The 18,751-nt window shown below is 43.2% G+C and overlaps 2 protein-coding genes and 1 long non-coding RNA gene across 4 annotated transcripts; 2 read left to right on the top strand and 1 right to left on the bottom strand.

Annotated features, from left to right (window-relative positions):
* Positions 1–61: 61 nt before the first annotated feature.
* LOC131007147 (uncharacterized) lies at positions 62–5,470 on the bottom strand. Its single transcript, XM_057934306.1, has 11 exons — positions 5,435–5,470; positions 4,363–4,482; positions 1,940–1,990; positions 1,760–1,806; positions 1,580–1,707; positions 1,204–1,346; positions 1,071–1,118; positions 932–984; positions 609–693; positions 355–522; positions 62–169 (listed from the first exon to the last, which is right to left on the bottom strand). Exons 1-11 carry the CDS (start codon positions 5,468–5,470, stop codon positions 62–64), a joined length of 987 nt encoding a protein of 328 aa, XP_057790289.1.
* Positions 5,471–8,309: 2,839 nt separating this feature from the next.
* LOC131007223 (uncharacterized) lies at positions 8,310–10,147 on the top strand. Of its 2 annotated transcripts, none has more exons than XR_009095977.1 (3): positions 8,310–8,429; positions 9,437–9,513; positions 9,823–10,147. It is a non-coding gene; the product is annotated as an uncharacterized LOC131007223 (long non-coding RNA). The 2 variants fall into 2 exon arrangements; XR_009095978.1 differs by having other exon boundaries at positions 8,321–8,429; positions 9,443–9,513.
* Positions 10,148–11,049: 902 nt separating this feature from the next.
* Positions 11,050–12,292, top strand: LOC131007148 (uncharacterized). Its single transcript, XM_057934307.1, has 3 exons — positions 11,050–11,618; positions 11,684–12,102; positions 12,189–12,292. Exons 1-3 carry the CDS (start codon positions 11,050–11,052, stop codon positions 12,290–12,292), a joined length of 1,092 nt encoding a protein of 363 aa, XP_057790290.1.
* The last annotated feature ends 6,459 nt before the right edge of the window (positions 12,293–18,751 follow it).

The following is an 18,751-nucleotide window of genomic DNA, read 5'->3' on the forward strand; positions in this document are numbered from 1 at the left end:
GTCAACTAAGAGCATTAAGCTGCCATAACCACTCATATGTTGAGCTGAAAAATTACCTGCATCAATCTCCAAAATTCTCAGCAGAAGTATCAGTGTTCTCATCCTCGTCATCATCCAGTTCTCGTATCTTAGCAATCTCAGCCTGCGCACGCTCAAAATTCACCAACCACTGCACCATGAAATGCATAAGCTACGACAAGTCAAAAGTGCAAATACGGCTCTTTTGTCTTGATAATAAAACTATAGATTTCACAAGCAAAGGTGGGATTTTGGCAAAATGATTAGATGACAGTGTATGTAGTCGGATAAAAGCTACCTCATCCGCATCCTCTATAGTGCCATCAGTCGCAATACCCTTGACTTCGCCCACATATGGGCCCCTTCACCGACCAAGAACCTGAGGAATATAATCTTTCTAATTAAGCAGACAGGTATAAAGAGGAGGATGAGTGAACCTAGTGCCGCTTGAAAGCTTGATACCCACTCCCCGGTCTGAAGATCATAGATATGCACCAGACCATCCTTTAAAAGAGAGTTTGGACAAAATTAGAGACTTAACTGCTGTTGAATTGAATGCCTGAAAAGATTACTGGTAGCTAAAAAGGTACCTGACCACCAGTTCCAAGATATCGACCAAGAGGTTCAATAGCAAATTGTATTCTCTGATTGGTGCTTTCAGATGATCGATATAGTCTAACCAAATACAGAAGAAAAGTTAGTAACAATTGGATCCTAATGCTTTAACAAGGCCCACACTTCTTATATAACTATTGCAGAGGAGAAATTAGCATTTGGCAAGCAACTAAGAAAAAATAATTCAAGACTAGTCCAACAGGAGAACTTATGAGATTGATAATGAACATAGCTAGCTTTTTCTGCAGTCAAATGCCCAATTCCCATATGAGGTTTTAGAGAGGAACAAAAAACCTACTTGTAGACAATATCAACAGTTTTGCGAATATCCCAGCATAGAATATAAGGATCCTGCAAGATATTTGAAAGAACATCCATGAAAGGCCCATCTAATTTTGCATTAGTATGCTGTCAAAAGAGGAGCAGTTGGACTCTACCTTCCGTCCCCCAGAGTACAAATAGTTTCCATCCTTAGAAAACTGAACCTGGCAGATACATACTTCGAATGATTAACCACTTCTAGAAACTCAAGAAAACATGAACCCACAGAAGGCAACTCTACCAACTTACTTGTGTAACCCCACCTTCTTGGCCATGCAACACATACAGCAGTTCCATATTGTCTTCTCTGTATATAGCAGTAGTCTGGTTGTAGGAGCCCACAACCAGCATACCAGAAGAAGTGGGGGAAAAAACAATAGAAGATATAATACCTGACCATAAGAAGAAAGAAGCTCAGGAAGATTAGATCCCACTAAAAACAAATATATTTAATGCATTAACACCACATAGATACTACTCGATTGAACCCACATAGATCACAACAAATAACTTATCAAATACTTGAGCTTATATAATGATTTAAAAGTTTACAGATTTAGGGTCAATCCAAAGTTGGTGGAATTCATTCCAAAGCCCCATTAATCTAGAAATTAGATAAAATCACCTGATTGGCCTTCTTTGTTTCCTAAAACAGTCGAGTGTTGTTCAAAATCTCTCCCTGGGCGATGAACCTCAAAAATTCTGATAGCTTTATTGTATCCAACAAATATCCTGATCAGAATAATATAATATCTTCAAATATACAAAATAGCTACATGTGTGAAAACAGAAGTTCCTGAAAGACATAGGACTATCATAAGGCAAAGACTTAAAACCAAAAAAGACAGAGATCTGGATTCAGGGGCAAAGAAAAAAACAGACATGATCAGAAATTATCAAGCACGCGTCAATAAATCTACATGATAATCTACTTAATCACAAGATACTCTGTAGAAAAAATACCCAAATAACACCAACAAAATACCTCCAGAACTTGAATTGCAGCTGCAACAGCATCAATACATCCACCAGAACCCTAAATTAAACAAGAAATAGTTCAGTAGTGAAATGGAAATACATTGGAATCAACCTCATATTGAGAATGTTTTGAGCAGAGGAAGGGCTTTAGCGGTGTTGCGATCTCCGAGCAAGGGATATCCGGCGGCGTCAAGCCAGGGCGGCGACCGGCGATTTCAGACAGAGAAGCTAGGGCTCTACTTCTTCCCTTCAATTGCGCGCTTCCAGTGAGGGATTAGAGAGGGAAACCGAGACAAAGAGAAAAAGAGGGAAAGAACGGTCAAAATTAGTCGCCAGATTTTACAGAAGCAGCGCCGGAGTTTCAGAGAAGGATACATCAGCGGCGGCGCCTCGGACCGCTGCTGTTCGCGGAAGAGAAAGGGATAGGGGGCCTCAGCGGCGAGGACGGCGGCGCGAACAGCTACACGGCGGCGAGGATGGGGGCTGGCGGCGACAGTGAAGCCCGGTTTGAAGGGAGTAAGGCGGTGGAAGAGAGAAAAGGAAGAGGAGAGAACGGTGGGAGAGAGAGGGGGGTTGGCTAGGGTTAGGATTTTAATTTTTTATAATATTATTAAAATTAAAAATAAATATTCATAAAAGTAATACATAACAGTATCAAGGCGCTCATATATAACGGTTAAAACAACCGTTATAAAAAATGCTCATAGATAACGGTTTTGTAATACCGTTATGTATGCAACTAATAGATAACGCAAAAACATAACGCATTTGTTCAAAACGTTATCTATGCATTTAGACAACACTACATAGATAACGGATTTTCGCAAAACCGTTATCTATTCCTAAAAGTGCGCTCATACATAACGGTTTTTAAAAAAAACCGTTATCTATTCACTGTTATGTATGTAAATTTTTGTAGTAGTGAAATCTCGCATCTCGACATCTCAGTATTCTCAATAGTGTTAAAACACTATCTCCCAACATAAGGGAAAAGTACGGGGTGTTACATCACCCCTTTGTTATTATTGATCTTGTTAATTTCTTGTGCAGAGTATACAGATTGAGAATTGTGACACCTCAGTTTGTCGTTGGAGAACAAAGTGGTTCCTCACTCCCTGTGGGATTCGACCCTACACTTGCCACTAAGACTGAGAACTTGTTGTGAGACGTAGGAGCGTGTATTGTCTGTACTGGGCATACACAAGTATTTTACCCGCACCGCACGACGGGTGCGTGTCAAAATTGGCGCCGTTGCCGGGGAGTGACGCGCAGCAATTTTGTTCTCTCCTCATTCCATTTTCCGCTACTGGTGTATGCGTGGAACTCGTAGAGCTGTAAGAGCATTGGTGTTTGATCCTGATATTGATCGTACAGAAAGACGACTGCGCGCAGGAGCACGAATAGCGAGACGCAAAGCTATGGCAGAGGCTGAACAGGCAGAAGCCGTACCGGAGCAGACCCTCAGAAAGTTGGCATACCCAACTAATCTCAACCAGAGGCCGAACGGAATCACCTTACCCGCAAATCCGTTCGCACCTCGTCGGTATGACATGAAGCCCTCATTGCTTCAGATCTTACCGAAGTTCAATGGATACCAAGGAGATGACCCTCATACTCATCTCCAAGATTTTGAGACGACAATCATGCACCAATCAAATGATGAGCAGCAAGAGTATGTCAAGTTGATACTCTTCCCTTTTACCTTGGTGGACAACGCAAGAAGATGGCTGTATGACCTACCCGAAGGCAGTGTCACTACATGGGCACAACTGCAACAGGCCTTCTTGGAAGAATTCTTCCCAGCATCACGAGTGGAGCGGATGAGATGGGATATCCGCAGCATAAGGCAAGATGGGCTACAATCCTTCTACGAGTACTGGACGAGATTCAAGAGAATGTTAAGCAACTGCCCTCATCACCAAATCACTCCAAAAGATCAGGTGGAGAGCTTTGTAAAGGGCATGCGGAGAAACGATCGTAGTTTGGTCCTAGCAGCCTGCAATGGATCGTTGATAAGTAAGACTCCGTTGGAGATCTTCCAATTGTTGGGCACCATGGCAGAAGAATCACGCGATGAAGGACATGAAAGAAATCTGGAAAAACCAAGGAAAACTGAAGAGAAGGAGGAGATGTCCAAACTGGAGAAAACTATGGAGAAGAGCATGAACGAACTCAAGGAACTTCTGTCGGGCTTGACTATACCGAAGAAGATTCGCCAGTGTGGTCTTTGCGATGCCACATGACATCAATCTGAAAATTGTCCCAATTTTGGCGAAGATATTGTAGATGTCAATGCCATCGGAAGACATGATGGGAATCCACGGAAGTATGATCCTTATGCAAACACTTACAATCCAGGGTGGAGAGATCACCCTAACTTTCGATGGAAGCAAGATGGTCAGCCCCAACAGCAGAACAATATGAGCGCACCGATGCCACGTCCCCAGTATAATCAGAACCAGCATCAACAACAGTACCAGTTGGGACCCCCTCAACACCACAACCAGAATCAACAACAACCCCCTTATCAACCACCACATCGGAGAGCACCTTGGGAAGAAGCCATTGAAAGCATGGCTAAGGAGAGCGAGAAATTTCGCAATGAAATTCGTGCCGGAATGAACCAAACCAACCAGCAAATTAGTCACTTGACTAAAGCAGTGGCCAAACTGGAGGAGAACGCTGGTAAACTCCCAGCCATGGGAATCAACCCCAGAGAACATGCCCAAGTTGTGCTAACTGAGTTTCCTGAGGGAGAGGAAAAGGAAGAAGAGTTGTTAGCAGAGGCTGAATTGCTTCGAGGAAGCTGGAATAAGAGTGGTAAGGATCTAACTGACGAACAAGCTAGAGGTAGCAACCCAACCGATGCACCCTACCCAGGACGCCTGAAACAGAAAGCTAAAGAGAAGGAAGCAAGTGAAATGATGAAGATGTTTCAAAAGGTTGAATTGAGCATACCCCTACTCGATGCTATCAGGCAAATTCCAAAATATGCCAAATTCTTGAAAGACCTTTGTTCAAGAAAAGTCAAAATGGAGGAAGAAGTCCGATACGTGATGGGAGAAAGTGTTTCGGCGGTGATCCAACGGAAGCTACCCACGAAGCGAAAGGATCCAGGGATGTTCACCATTGCATGCAATATAGGAGGAACCAACATGGATAAGGCGATGATGGATCTGGGAGCCTCCATTAATGTGATGCCATTGGCTGTATACAAGAGATTGAATGTTGGCGACATGACGAACACCCGTGTGGTCATACAGTTGGCTGACAGGTCCAATGCTTACCCTGAAGGAGTGGTGGAGGACGTACTGATCAAGGTTGGGGATTTGATTTTCCCAGCAGACTTCTATGTTCTGGATACTGGACCCGAAACATGAGAGAATGCTATACTATTGGGAAGGCCATTCATGATTACCGCTAGAACTAAGATCCATATGAAAACCGGAATTTTGACATGTGAGTTCGATGGAGTCCAAGTGGAATTCAACATTTATGAGACCATGAAGAGGAAACAGGCAATGGAAACGGTGGACATGATCGATGTATTTGAGCCCTTGGTGCAAGAACAAGGAATTGCTTTCGGTTCCAGGGATACCACAGAGAAAGTAATTCAGTATGGTCTGACTGATCGGGATGCAGAACATATGGAGGATGATGAGATGAAGGAAGCCATCATGGAGCTTTACTCTCTCCGAGAAAGTACTTTGGAAGCCGAGGTGGAGGTAGATCAGAAGATCAAGGAATTAATTCAGGAGGTCTATCTAGCTGGAGGAACGGAAGCAAGCAAACCGGAGTTGTTGGCTCAGTATGGGCAGAACGAGAAGGTGTTGCCTTCAATCCAGAAGGCACCCGTTTTGGAGCTCAAGCAACTACCTAAACATCTACAGTATGCTTATTTGGGACCAGAAGAGACATTACCAGTTATCATCAGTGCTGATCTAACCGTTGTGCAGCAAGATCGATTGGTCAGAGTATTACTAGAGAACAGGGAAGCCATCGGTTGGACTTTAGCTGATATAAAAGGCATCAGTCCCACGGAGTGCATGCATCACATTTACCTTGAGGAGGGAGCCAAACCCTTTCGAGATTCTCAAAGAAAGATGAACCCGGTCATGAAGGAAGTGGTACTGAAAGAAATTCTTAAGCTATTGGAATTGGGAATCATCTATCCCATATCCGATAGCCAATGGGTGAGTCCAGTCCATGTCGTACCGAAGAAGTCGGGGATACAGGTTGTGGAGAATGATCAAGGCGAGCTTGTGCCCACCCGATTGCAAACTGGATGGAGAGTTTGCATTGACTACAGGAAGCTGAATGATGCAACCAGGAAGGACCACTTCCCATTACCCTTCATCGACCAGATGCTGGAAAGATTGGATGGTAATGCCTATTACTATTTTCTCGACAGATATTCTGGATACATGCAAATCTTTGTGGCACATGAAGGCCAGGAGAAAACCACTTTCACCTGCGTATTTGGAACATTTGCATACCGGAGAATGCCGTTCGGATTATGCAATGCACCGGGAACCTTTCAACGGTGCATGATGAGCATATTTTCCGATCTATTGGAGAATTGCATTGAAGTTTTCATGGATGACTTCACCGTATATGGTAGCTCTTTCGACGCATGTTTGAATCATCTAGAGCTTGTATTAAAAAGGTGTGTGGAGAAGAGCCTGGTCCTCAACTATGAAAAATGCCATTTTATGGTAAAGGAAGGAATAGTGCTGGGGCACGTGATTTCGGAAAGGGGGATTGAAGTGGATAAGGCGAAGGTTGATTCCATCGCCAAATTGCCCTACCCGACAACAGTAAAGCACATACGGGCGTTCCTTGGCCATGCAGGCTTCTACCGGCGATTTATCAAGGATTTCGCCAATATTGCCCAGCCCATGACCAGACTTCTTCAACAAGATGTGCCGTTTGAGTTTGATGACGATTGTAAGGAGGCATTCACAATTCTGAGAAACAAGTTGGTGTCAGCCCCCATTATTCAACCTCCGGTTTGGGACTTACCGTTCGAGATCATGTGTGATGCCAGCAACCACGCCGTTGGAGCAGTACTAGGGCAGAAGAAAGGCAAAAAGAGTTGCGTGATCTACTACGCATCCAAAACACTGAATTCGGCACAATGCAGCTATACCACTACTGAGAAAGAACTCTTGGCAGTGGTGTTTGCCATAGAGAAGTTTCGTTCCTACCTTTTGGGAACAAAGGCGGTGGTCTACACGGATCATGCTGCGTTGAAGTATTTGATGGCCAAGAAGGAATCCAAACCTCGACTCATCAGGTGGATCTTACTGTTACAAGAGTTCAATATAGAAATAAGGGACAAGAAAGGAGCTGCGAACCTCGTGGCGGATCATTTGAGCAGGTTGCAACTGGAAGAGGATGATGGTATGCCCATTACCGATACTTTTCCAGATGAGAAGTTATATTCCACGAGCACCCGAGAGGAGGAAGAAGAACTGTATGCTCTGACCAAACAGGAGCCCTGGTATGCCGATATAGCTAATTATCTGATCACTAAAGAGTTGCCCCCTGATGCGTCATCGACTTTTGGGCCATTTGGCCCTATTTTTCTCTTTAATTGTGTCGGTACAGGTCTGTCAGGGGGAAAAACAAAGTTGTGGAGGAAGGAAGATCAGTAGAGCAGAAACGGAGGAAATGCGGTCAGAATGGGCATTACCGAGCCCAGACTGCTAAGTCATGTTTACCAGCATGGAGCTTCGGCCAACAAGTACCTCTCCAATTCAACTTGGGGCATGGGAACCTGGAGCAACCACCTGGTATGAGCCACACCGATAAGAGCAGTCCGTCTGATCGTTACCAGGAGAAGCAGACAGCCAGAGCCATAAAAGGAAAGGTCAATCTCGGAGATCTCGAAGAAACATGTAATACCCCGAACCTTTTTAATTTATTTATAATTTAATTACAATATATTAGAGATGTTTATGTTTAAGTAAAATATTTTTATGACGTTATTAAAACTAACGGATTTGATTTTAAAATGTTGTACAGGTTGTCCGACTTAGAGCGAGGATCCGCCCTAGCAAAATTAAAAATTACTTATAAATAAATCTTAAAGAGTAAGATTAGTAAAATAAAATACATGAAAACTCTAGAATATGTTAGATATTAATATGTAAATTGTTTATAAAAAAAATGGGGTATAAGTAAATGGAATATTCTAGAATTGATTTAATATTAAAATATTAAGAATTTTTGTAATAAGTCATATAATATTAATGAATAAACTTGAATATTCTAGAATTGCTATTGATAAAAATATCTAAGATTTTATTAGCAAATAGCATTAAAATATTTATAAAGTGTTAGATTTTTATTGTATAAGTTAGATTTTTTAATAGATAATCCATGTATATATATAAGGATATGCTTGTGGTTTGGTAATTTCCCTATCTTCTCTCCCCTGCGTCTTTTCTCTTCTCTCCATCTTCACCACTCATCGATTTACTGCAGCCATCAAGGTAATTTCTCATAATTCTTGTTTCTTCGATTTTTGCTTGTTGAATTTGAAAGGGTTTTGCACTTCTCTTCCATTCTTGTTCTTCTTAATCGATGGCTAAAGGTCTTGAGTAGATATTGGTGGGATGAAGTCTGTTGTGTGTGAGTGAGGAGGAGGGATTACCGGAACAGTAGTTCCGGCGGCGTGGTGGCTGCCGGCATGTGTTTTGCTGTGTTTTATTTTTCCCCTGTTTTTGACAGCAGCAGGATCGTACCTTGCAGACCGTTTTTCATCTGTTTTCTTTCATCAAACCCCATTAATATAGGTACCATTAGAAAGCTATCGTCGTTGGCTTTCCAACAGTACCTTCGGATCATCAATCCGACACCGGACGAGGGAGTTATGAGCCAATCAAGTCAGGGTGTCGGGTCTGTGCGCGAAGATTTCCGCGCGAGTTTGAGTCAACCTTCCGGCGTCAAATCGATGCCGTGAGGGAGAATAAGTTTAGGGGTTTTGTAGCTCATGTCGTAGACGTTCTAATCATAGGTTTTCTTCTTGAGATCTAAGGTCAAATTGGCCAGAATAGACGTCGAGATGTAGCTCCATATGTGTCGAATATGAGTTTTAATATGTTATGCTTATTTTAATTTTTGTTTGGGAATTTGAATTAGATTTTTGATGATTGTTTCACCTTGAACACATAAATAGATAATCAAGACATTTGCTTTTAATATTATTAGCCAAGAATTGAAATAAATTATAAGGATTATGGTGATCTAAACTTAGTATATTATATAATTAAATGATATGATTATAATGAAGTTAGATTAGTATAATTTATACTAGTAATTGAAACTATGAATTTATAATTTGTAGATTCATAAAATGTTCAAATATGGTCTTCGGCTTCAAGTGTATTGTACAATTATCAAGAATATATTCAAGAGAGATTAAAAATATTGTTTAAAGAAATGAGAGCTTATTCAAGAATAAGTGCTTGTAATGAAACTAAGTTTAAAGTGTTTCAAGTGCTAGGAGCGGCGCATCCAAGGCTCGAGGAGGACAACCGAAGCAAGCTTGAAGAGGTTTGAATTCAATCACTTAAGGTGGGGTTTACTTTTATCTGTAAGCGTAGTTGTTACATGGTTATAATCATTGTTGTGTTGTGCGTCATTCATATGAACTAATGGGACCCACAAGGGGTCGAATCCACAAGGGATCAAAGAGCTGAACGGCCCACAAGGGGTCAGGTCCACAAGGGACCGAGACTAGTCTCACAAGATGTCAGCTAAGTGAAAAATTATAAGAGTTCAACATGTTATGATTCATTACACAATTGGTTATAACTGCTTGCAGTGTTTACCCCACTGAGTGTGCTTGCACACTCATACCCTATTATTTATGATTCTTTTCAGGTTAAGGAGTTGACGGCAAGACGGCAGACATGGAGCTCCACATTCTCCCGTTCTATTATATGATGAAGTATTATATGTTGCTGTTTTTGGTAAATATATCTTGCTACTAACCAACTTAGCCTCTTCCAATTTTGGTGGGTCGAGACTTTATATATATTGGTTTATGATCATGCATTTTGATGACGGCTGTGACCGAATATATATATTTTGTTTACCGTATGTGTAGTTACGAGCTGTGCCTCGAACACGTTAATTATACTTTTAAACTTGATGGTTTTGTATGTACTCCATCTTTTTATATATATAAATATGATGCTTAGATAAAGTTATTATTGAATGTCGTTTATATAACTTACAGCTTCCGTTGCCTTTGATATTTATATATATATATATATATATATATATATATATATATATATATATAGTGTTTTGGCAGGATTATTATTGTAGTTTTACAGCTTCCGTTACATATTTTTTATATTGGAAAAGAGAAATAAAATTTTGATAATTTTTCTATTACACATATAGTATATTTTAATAACTCATTGGTTAAGTATTATTAATTTTAATAGTAATATTTATTATATTACTATATTATCAAAAAGGGAATTCTTTTCCTATTTTTCTTTATATCCTATACTTAAATTAATATTAGAGAAATCAAATAAATGAATATTTTGGGTAGCATCTCCTATTCGCAAGGGATGGGGGTGTTACATTGTGGTATCAGAGCAGGTCTACGTTCCTGTAGACTTGCATCTAAAATATAATTATTAGTAATATATGAGTTGTTGTGACATGTTTCGAATCGGGAGAGAATGTGGTTCGTGGCTGCTGCTCTATGCCGACTCCAAGGTAATATGTATTTATTAAATAATTTTATTTTGCTTAAAATTATGGTGTGAGTATGAAATGATCGTGTCGAAAAAAAAAATTGAAAGCTTGATCGTATCAATTTGAATAATGTGAAAGAATATGTGTGTCCACAAGGGACAAAAAATGATTTTAATATTTAGTTGATACGATTACTGGCTATGTTTTGAATTTCCGACACATCAATGATAAAGTTTGATAGAATAAGTTTTTAAATAAAGAAATAGAAGTTTCCTCAGTGATCTTGATTGATTTATATTACATAGATTTATGCTCTAATAGAATTAGTCCTCGAAATATAACCGTTAGGACATTGACTTTAGGTTCTTAACATCTTGATTTAGTTAAAGGATAATGCCCCCGCGACGCGCTCCGGAAGATGAGCAGCGAGCCCCACCTGTGAATAACAATGGGGTTGATTTTGCTCAATTTCTACTAGCTCTCCAAGGCTTTATGCAGCAACAACAGGAGGGTGGCATGAATGCTGGACAACCTCGAGTAAGGAATTTTGAAATTATTGAACAGTTTCGAAGGATGGGTCCACCAAGATTTAAGGGAACCGAAGGGCCTGAAGACACGGAAGAATGGATTCGTGAGCTCGAACGAATATTTGAGCTTATGGGCTGTAGTGAAGAGCAAAAAGTTTCATGTGCGATCTATCAATTGGCCGAAGAAGCAAGCCACTGGTGGGAATCTCATGCTCGAACATTGACACTTGAACAACGCCAAGCTTTGGTTTGGAAGGACTTCAAGGAGTTGATAATGGATCGCTATTTTCCTCAATCCTACATAACACAAAAGGAGACCGAGTTCCTCAATCTCAAGCAAGGAAATATGACACTTGTCGACTATGAGAGAAAATTCAACAAATTGTCTCGATATGCATCATACCTAGTCGACACGGATGTGAAGAAAGCGCGTCGGTTCGAGCAAGGCTTACGACCTGAAATTTGTGAATAATATCCGCCTTGAGATTGCCAACTTATAGAGAAGTTATCGACCGAGCTCAAGCAGTCTCCAATGGCTTGCAACTAGAGATCAAAGATCAACAACACCGTGACTCATTCGGAAAGAGAAAATGGGAAGATTTTGGAAAAGGGAAAAATGCTCCAACAAACAAGAAATGGCAACCAACACGTGGTTCTTCAACAGGATCTGCATCATCCAAATCAAGCAATGAGAAGTCTCAATGCCCAAAGTGTAATAAATTCCACATAGGCGAGTGTTGGCGTGGGAAGAACGTCTGCTACTCCTGCGGCGATCCAGGACACATGTCATATAACTGTCCAAAGAACAAGAAGGAGACGCAAAAGAATATTCAAGAGCCTATGAAGAAAGTGAAGCCCCGAGTCTTTGCCATGACAGAAGGAGACCCCGATCCCGAGGACGGTGCAGACACCATGTCAGGTATACTTCAAGTCTCAAATATTCCTGCTTTGGTTCAACCATAGAAATTTTGGCTGATTCTCTGGACAAAATATTTGTCTGCGCAGACTCGGGACCTCGTTCTGCGCTGACTGGGGACCTGGATCATCGTGTTTTAAACCTTGCAGTTAATGCCTCCACCGCTACCATTGATATCCTCGTATTGCCTTAGACTTTGCAATTCACATCTTGTATTGTGCAGTTAATGTCTTAGACATTGCAATTTATAGCTTAGCGTATGCAATTAATGCCCTTATTTCGTGATTAATGCTCTTGTGGTCATCGTCCCATATTCTTATTTGTTGATCAATCGCCTCGAATCCTAGGGGTGGTGTTTTGAGTGAAATCGACAGCAGTGGCGCAGATGAGCTCTTGCTAATAATGGCCTCCTCGTGCGATCCATTGCTTGATACTTCTATGATTATTGCCCTTGTCGTGTAATTTGTGCCGTGAATTTGTGCAATTAATGCCTCGAATTTTGCAATTTAACGCCTTGAATTTGTGCAATTAATGCCTTGATTTTGTGCAATTAATGCCCTCGTCGTGCAATTTATGCCTTGAATTTGTGTAATTAATGCCCTCGTCGTGCAATTTATGCCTTGAATTTGTGCAATTAATGCCCTCGTCGTGCAATTTATGCCTTGGATTGTGCAATTTATACCTTGAATTTGTGCAGTTAATGCCCTCGTCGTGCAATTTATGCCTTGGATTGTGCAATTTATGCCTTGAATTTGTGCAGTTAATGCCCTCGTCGTGCAATTTATGCCTTGGATTGTGCAATTTATGCCTTGAATTTGTGCTTGCGTCGTCTTCTTAACCTGTGTTGTAAATTATGTTGAAGAAAACATAAGAGGCGAATTTCCCCTAAAACCATAGATCTTTATTGATGACGACCATGGCCCCAGACCTCATTAAAACCCCTGTGGGGAAAAAGAGTATCTGGTCTACATAATGATGGGACATGAATAAGATTCACACATAGAATTTCTTGAGGTGATTGATGTTCCACGGCCTCTCGAGAACTCTCCCCTCTTGATCAGACAGATGATAGGCTCCGCCTTTTAAGACTTCGGTGATGATATATGGTCCTTCCCAGTTAGCTTCAAATTTCCCGGTAGCTTTCAGAGCATCCGCGCGCTTGAGTACCAGATCGCCCTTCTGGAATCGGCGCTGCTTGACCTTCTTATCATACCCTGCTTTAATGATGCTTTTGTACTTGGCAGCCTTGACCTGGGCTTCTTCTCGCTTTAGATCTATGAGGTCCAGCTCAAGCCTGCGCAGTTCTTCATTCTGCGCCGGATCATATGTACAAATTCGATGTGATTCTAACCTTACCTCTGCTGGAATGACTGCGTTTGAGCCATAAACCAAAGTGAACGGGGCTTCTCCTGTGGCTGTTTTGGGACTGGTACGCAGCGCCCACAGGACCGTGTCCAATTCTTCTGCCCATCGTCCTCTGCTTCTTTCTAATCTTTTCTTGATTCCCTCACAGATAGTGCGGTTAGCCAGCTCGACTTGACCATTGGCTTGGGGATGGGCTACTGAGACGAATCTCTGCTCGATGTCCATCCTTGAACAAAAATCCCCAATTCTTTGACTAGTGAACTGTGCTCCATTATCTAATATTAGAACTCTGGGCACCCCATATCTGCAACAGATGTTTTTCCAGATGAACTTTTCGACGGTGGTCTCATCCACCCTTGTTACCGCCTCTGCCTCCACCCATTTCGAGAAATAGTCTACTGCCACTATCAAGAAACATTTTCCTCCCGGCGCCGTTGGCAGTTTACCCACGATATCAATTCCCCATTTGTCGAAAGGATATGCCGAATACATCACCCCCATTTCTTCCCCCGGGACGTTAATCTTTGGCGCATATCTTTGGCAAGATTCGCACTTCTTTACATAAGCTTTGGTGTCCCTGTCGATGCCAGGCCAGTAAAAGCCTGCTCTGATGATTTTTCTGGTCAGGTCTTTGTATCCTGCATGGTTTCCACAGCATCCCTGATGGATTTCCTTTAGAGCGAATTCTGCCTCCTCCGCTGATAAGCATTTAAGGAACGGGTTCGTGAAAGATCTCTTATAAAGCTGGTTGCTGATCAAACAGAAATTTTCATATCTAGCGTATTTTGCTGTGTCTCCCTCCATTCTTTCTCCCGTACGTAAGAAATGAATAATTGGGACTCGCCAATCATCCCCCACTTCGACGGCGCAGACTTGAATCCCTGGGCTCTTCTTTGGTTCAAACAAGAGTGTGATTTCGTCATTCCATGATTGTTCAACGGCGCTGGCCATCCTTGCTAGCAAGTCAGCCCTTCGATTTTCTTCCCGGGGTACTTGTATTATTTTCAATTCTTCAAACTTTTCCTTGAGCTGCTGCATCCGATCATAGTAAGCTCGCATTCTGTCATCGCGAACCTCACATTCTCCTCTCAACTGCTGGGCTACCAGTTGCGAATCGGTCTTGATTATTGATGTGTCTGCTCTGAGCTCCTTCAAGATATGGGCAGCCCTTATCACTGCCTCATATTCTGCCTCGTTATTTGACAGCTTGTCCTCAAACTTGATCGCAAACTGGTAGGTTCCATCATATTCCGACTCCACACCCCTCTTTGGTGATGGAACCGTCGACCTGCGCCGTCCATGGTCCTCGCAACGGCCATCTCGTGGTCTCTTGAATGAAGTCAGCTAGGGCCTGTGCTTTAATGGTTGTACGCGGTTCGAACGCCACGTCATATTCGCCCAGCTCAATGGCCCATTTTACCATTCTTCCTGCGAGGTCTGGCCTCCCCAGGATTTGTTGAAAAGGCAACGCTGTTCTGACGATAACTTTGTGTGACAGAAAGTATGGGCGCAACTTTCTTGCCGTGATCATGATAGCATAAGCTGTTTTCTCCACTGCGGTGTATCTGATCTCCACTCCTTGGATGATTTTGCTCACGAAATAAACTGGCTTCTGCGTACCCCCTTCCTCCCGCACTAGCACAGCGCTCAAAGATTCTACCCCCACCGAAGTGTATAGATATAGTGGCTCCCCCGGTATCGGTTTGGTCAAGACGGGTAGTCCTTTGAGATATTCCTTGAGGTCCTCGAAGGCTTGCTGGCACTCGCTACTCCACTCGAATCGACTTTCATTTCTCAAAATTTTGAAGAAGGGCAGACTTCTTTCTGCTGACGTCGATATGAACCGACTTAGTGCAGTTATTCGTCCGTTCAGTGTTTATATCTCTTTGACGTTCCGCGGCGCCGTCATGTCAATAATAGCTCTAACTTTGTCTGCATTCACTTCTATCCCCTCAGGCGTAACCTTGTATCCCAGGAATTTTCCCGACTGCACCCCGAAAGTACATTTAGCCGGATTGAGCATGAGCTTGTGTCTTCGTATCACCGAGAAGATTTCCTCCAAGTCATCCGCATGTGTGCGTGCTTCAGTGCTACGTACCAGCATGTCATCTACATAGACCGACACATTCTCTTTCAATTGATCTTTGAAGATTCTGTCCATCATTCTCTGGTAAGTAGCCCCAGCGTTTTTTAGTCCAAATGGCATACTCACATATGCGAAGATCCCTGCGCAGACTGCGAATGCTGTTTTAATAACATCGTTCCTGTACATCTTAACCTGATGGTATCCTTGGTAAGCATCCATCATTGACAAAAGTTCGCATCCTGACGTTGCGTCTACTAACTGGTCAATCCGTGGCAATGGGTAACAATCCTTTGGACAGGCTGCATTGAGGTCCCGGTAGTCCACACACATCCTCCAAGTCTTAGCCTTCTTTTCCACCATGACAGCGTTTGACACCCAGTCTGGGTATTGCACCTCTATGATATGTCCCGCTTCTAATAACGCCTGTATCTGCTCTCGAATAGCAGCATCCTTTTCAGTACCGAAGTGTCTCGTCTTTTGCTTGACTGGCTTGATCGTGGGATCTACGTTCAAACGATGCTCGGCTAGCTCTCTGTCGATTCCTTTCAGGTCCGCCGTAGTGAACGCGAATACGTCAGCGTTTCTGCGCAGGCAAACTATTACTTTTCTTTGCAATTCTGGCTCCATATGTGCCCCGATTTTGGTGGTAAATCCCTCCTTATCCTTGAAAAGCTCAATAACCATGCACGTATCATTGGTAGTGACGAGGGGTGTTTTATCATTTCCCCCTTGCAGCTCTGCGATCTCTCTCCGCTCGGGCTCTGAAGCCGTGATCACTCCAATTTTTCCCTTCTTGCTTGCCTCTACTTGGTGTACTGACCTCTCTCGTTTTTGTCCGGAGTATTGAGTTAATACTTGTACATGGCATTTCTTCGACACAGCCTGGTCTCCCCACACTTCACCAATTTTGCCTCCTTCCAAGGAGAACTTCATCTTCAAGTAAAGAGTAGAGATGATTGCTTTAAAAGAGTTCAGCGCCGGTCTCCCAAAGATCATGTTGTAAGAGGGTTTCGGTGCGTCGATGACCAAGAACTTGACCATTCGGGTCTTTTTTCCCCATGGTTGCCCTATCGTCATTGGCAACTCAATTATTCCCACCGGTAGGACCGATTCCCCTGAAAACCCATAAAGAGGAGCCACAGCGGGCTCTAGCTTAGCTTCCAAACCCATTGCCTGCCAGCACTCTAGATATAAGATGTTGACGGCGCTGCCTGAATCAACAAAGATGCGGTGTATCAATACGTTGGCCACGTTGGCAGAGAATACCAAGGCGTCGTCATGAGGATAGAATAGAGACCTAGCATCCTTTGGTCCAAAGGATATTATCGGTTCATCGGGCGCGGTGTTGATTGTCATGACAGCTTTGTCATAGTATCCAGATCTGACCATGCGGGCCAATTGTTTTTTGGCCCTGTTAGATGTTGGAATATTATTTTCTCCTGTAATCATGTGTACCTCTCTGTCATACTGGGCGTGGTTTGCGGGGTTGTGTCTGCCCTGGCTGTCTCGCCTATGATTTCTTTTTTCCCTTCTCTCCTCATGTCTGTGTCTTCTTTCCCTGTCCTCATGGTCGCGGCGGGTGTCATCCCGTCGGCGCCGCTCATCCTCCCTACGTTCATCGTAACGGTTCTCTCTATATGAGCCTCGTGGTCTTTCTATGAATTGATCCAGGAACCCTTTCCTGACCAAAATTTCTAGCTGATGCTTCAAATGTCCGCATTCGCGGGTGAGATGACCGTAACGGTTGTGATATTCACATAACAAATTGTTCCTGCCTGGGGCTGGGGCTCCGGGTTGGTAATCCTTTGGAGCTCTGAAATAATTCTCTTCTTTGATCTGATGGAAAATTTCGTCTATGTGACGATTCCATTGAGTTGGATTTTGTAAATCATCTCGGTAACCCCCGCGCTCTTCCCTCTTCTCTGTCTGCGCCGTGATTAATGAGCCTGTTCCAGCTTCGATGGCCCTCGTTGGGATTCTGGGAGGTAAACCTCGGTAGGGATTTCTCGGGATGTATTTTTCTCCAGCGTCTGCGCTGTCTTGCTTCTTAGGTTTGAGCTTATCGGCCTCTGCCTTCCTTGCCATTTTAGCGTCTTCCAGTTGGAGGTATCCCGGTATTATTGTCATGATGTCTTCGAAACTAGTGGGCGGCTTGATCTGGAGTGCCTCAAAGAGCGGGCCTTGTTTTAACCCTCTAGCGAAAGCATACCACTTAATCTGAGATTCGGCGTCTGGTATGTCTAACGCGATTGTGTTAAATCGTGCCACATATTCCCGAAGTGTTTCTTGTGGTTCCTGCCTGATGTCCATCAAGGAAATTGGTGTTTTCCCAACCCGCTTTGCGCTGGCAAACTATCTCATGAACATGAGGTGAAGATCATCGTATGAGTATATAGAATTATTTCTCAGATTGTGGAACCATCGCTGGGCCATGCCCGATAGAGTCGTGGCGAAGATCCTGCATTTGATTCCCTCCCCATACTGATGTAGCGCCGCCAGCCCCTCGAAACGTGCTATATGCACCTTAGGATCGGTGGTGCCATCATAATCCAATGAGATGGGGTGGTAATTTGCTGGTAGGGGTTCTAACAATATTTCCTCTGAGAAAGGGCTCTTGTGAGTAGGTGTTGATATAGGGATGTCGGAGTGGTGTCCCTCCCGGTCTCTCGTGAATATGGTATCATTCGGCCTGCGCCGACTTCTTTTGAGGAGCTCCCTCCGGGGCTCTTCAGGTCTCAGTCCGTGTTGGTCGGGGAATTTGTTCACCTCTGTGTTATGATCGTGCTCCCTGAGTTCTGTCTCCAGACTTTTCAATTGGTCTCGGAGGAAAGATACTTTTTCCTTCAGCCTGTCATTGTCCTTGTGTGCTCCTAAGCTGCGCTGCGGAGTGGTCCCGCTGGTTGAATCAGTCACATCTTCGATCTGGACACTGTTCGTAACAAACTTCCGCTTGTTCTTTCCCCCTTCTTCTCCTCTGTCTATTCCTGTTTGAGCGGCCATCGCTGTCTCTCCTCCCCCTGCCTGCGCAGGCGCGGTTGCTGCTTTCTGAGCAGCTATGATTCCCTCTGGCGAGGCTGCTGGCTGAGTAATGGCCATTAAAGAGCGAATAGTTGCATAGTTGAGCATAGCCAAAACTTGGTCATTGATAGGGACATTGGTTGGCCCTGGTGCTGTAGTGATAGTAGCCACGACGGGCATATT

This window comes from Salvia miltiorrhiza, chromosome 1 (genome assembly GCF_028751815.1).
Source record: "Salvia miltiorrhiza cultivar Shanhuang (shh) chromosome 1, IMPLAD_Smil_shh, whole genome shotgun sequence".
NCBI classification, from domain to species: Eukaryota; Viridiplantae; Streptophyta; class Magnoliopsida; order Lamiales; family Lamiaceae; genus Salvia; species Salvia miltiorrhiza.

Coding starts and splice junctions, on each gene's coding strand:
- LOC131007147 (XM_057934306.1), bottom strand. CDS start 5,470: ATGTCCACCGTTTCCATTGCCTGTTTCCTCTTCATG. Junction 4,483..5,434: donor TTGCCTGTTTCCTCTTCATG/GTCTCATAAATG, acceptor CTTCTTCCCAAG/GTGCTCTCCGATGTGGTGGT. Junction 1,119..1,203: donor AAGAAGGTGGGGTTACACAA/GTAAGTTGGTAG, acceptor TGTATCTGCCAG/GTTCAGTTTTCTAAGGATGG.
- LOC131007148 (XM_057934307.1), top strand. CDS start 11,050: ATGCCCCCGCGACGCGCTCCGGAAGATGAGCAGCGAGCCCCACCTGTG. Junction 11,619..11,683: donor GATGTGAAGAAAGCGCGTCG/GTTCGAGCAAGG, acceptor GCCAACTTATAG/AGAAGTTATCGACCGAGCTC. Junction 12,103..12,188: donor CGGTGCAGACACCATGTCAG/GTATACTTCAAG, acceptor TTGTCTGCGCAG/ACTCGGGACCTCGTTCTGCG.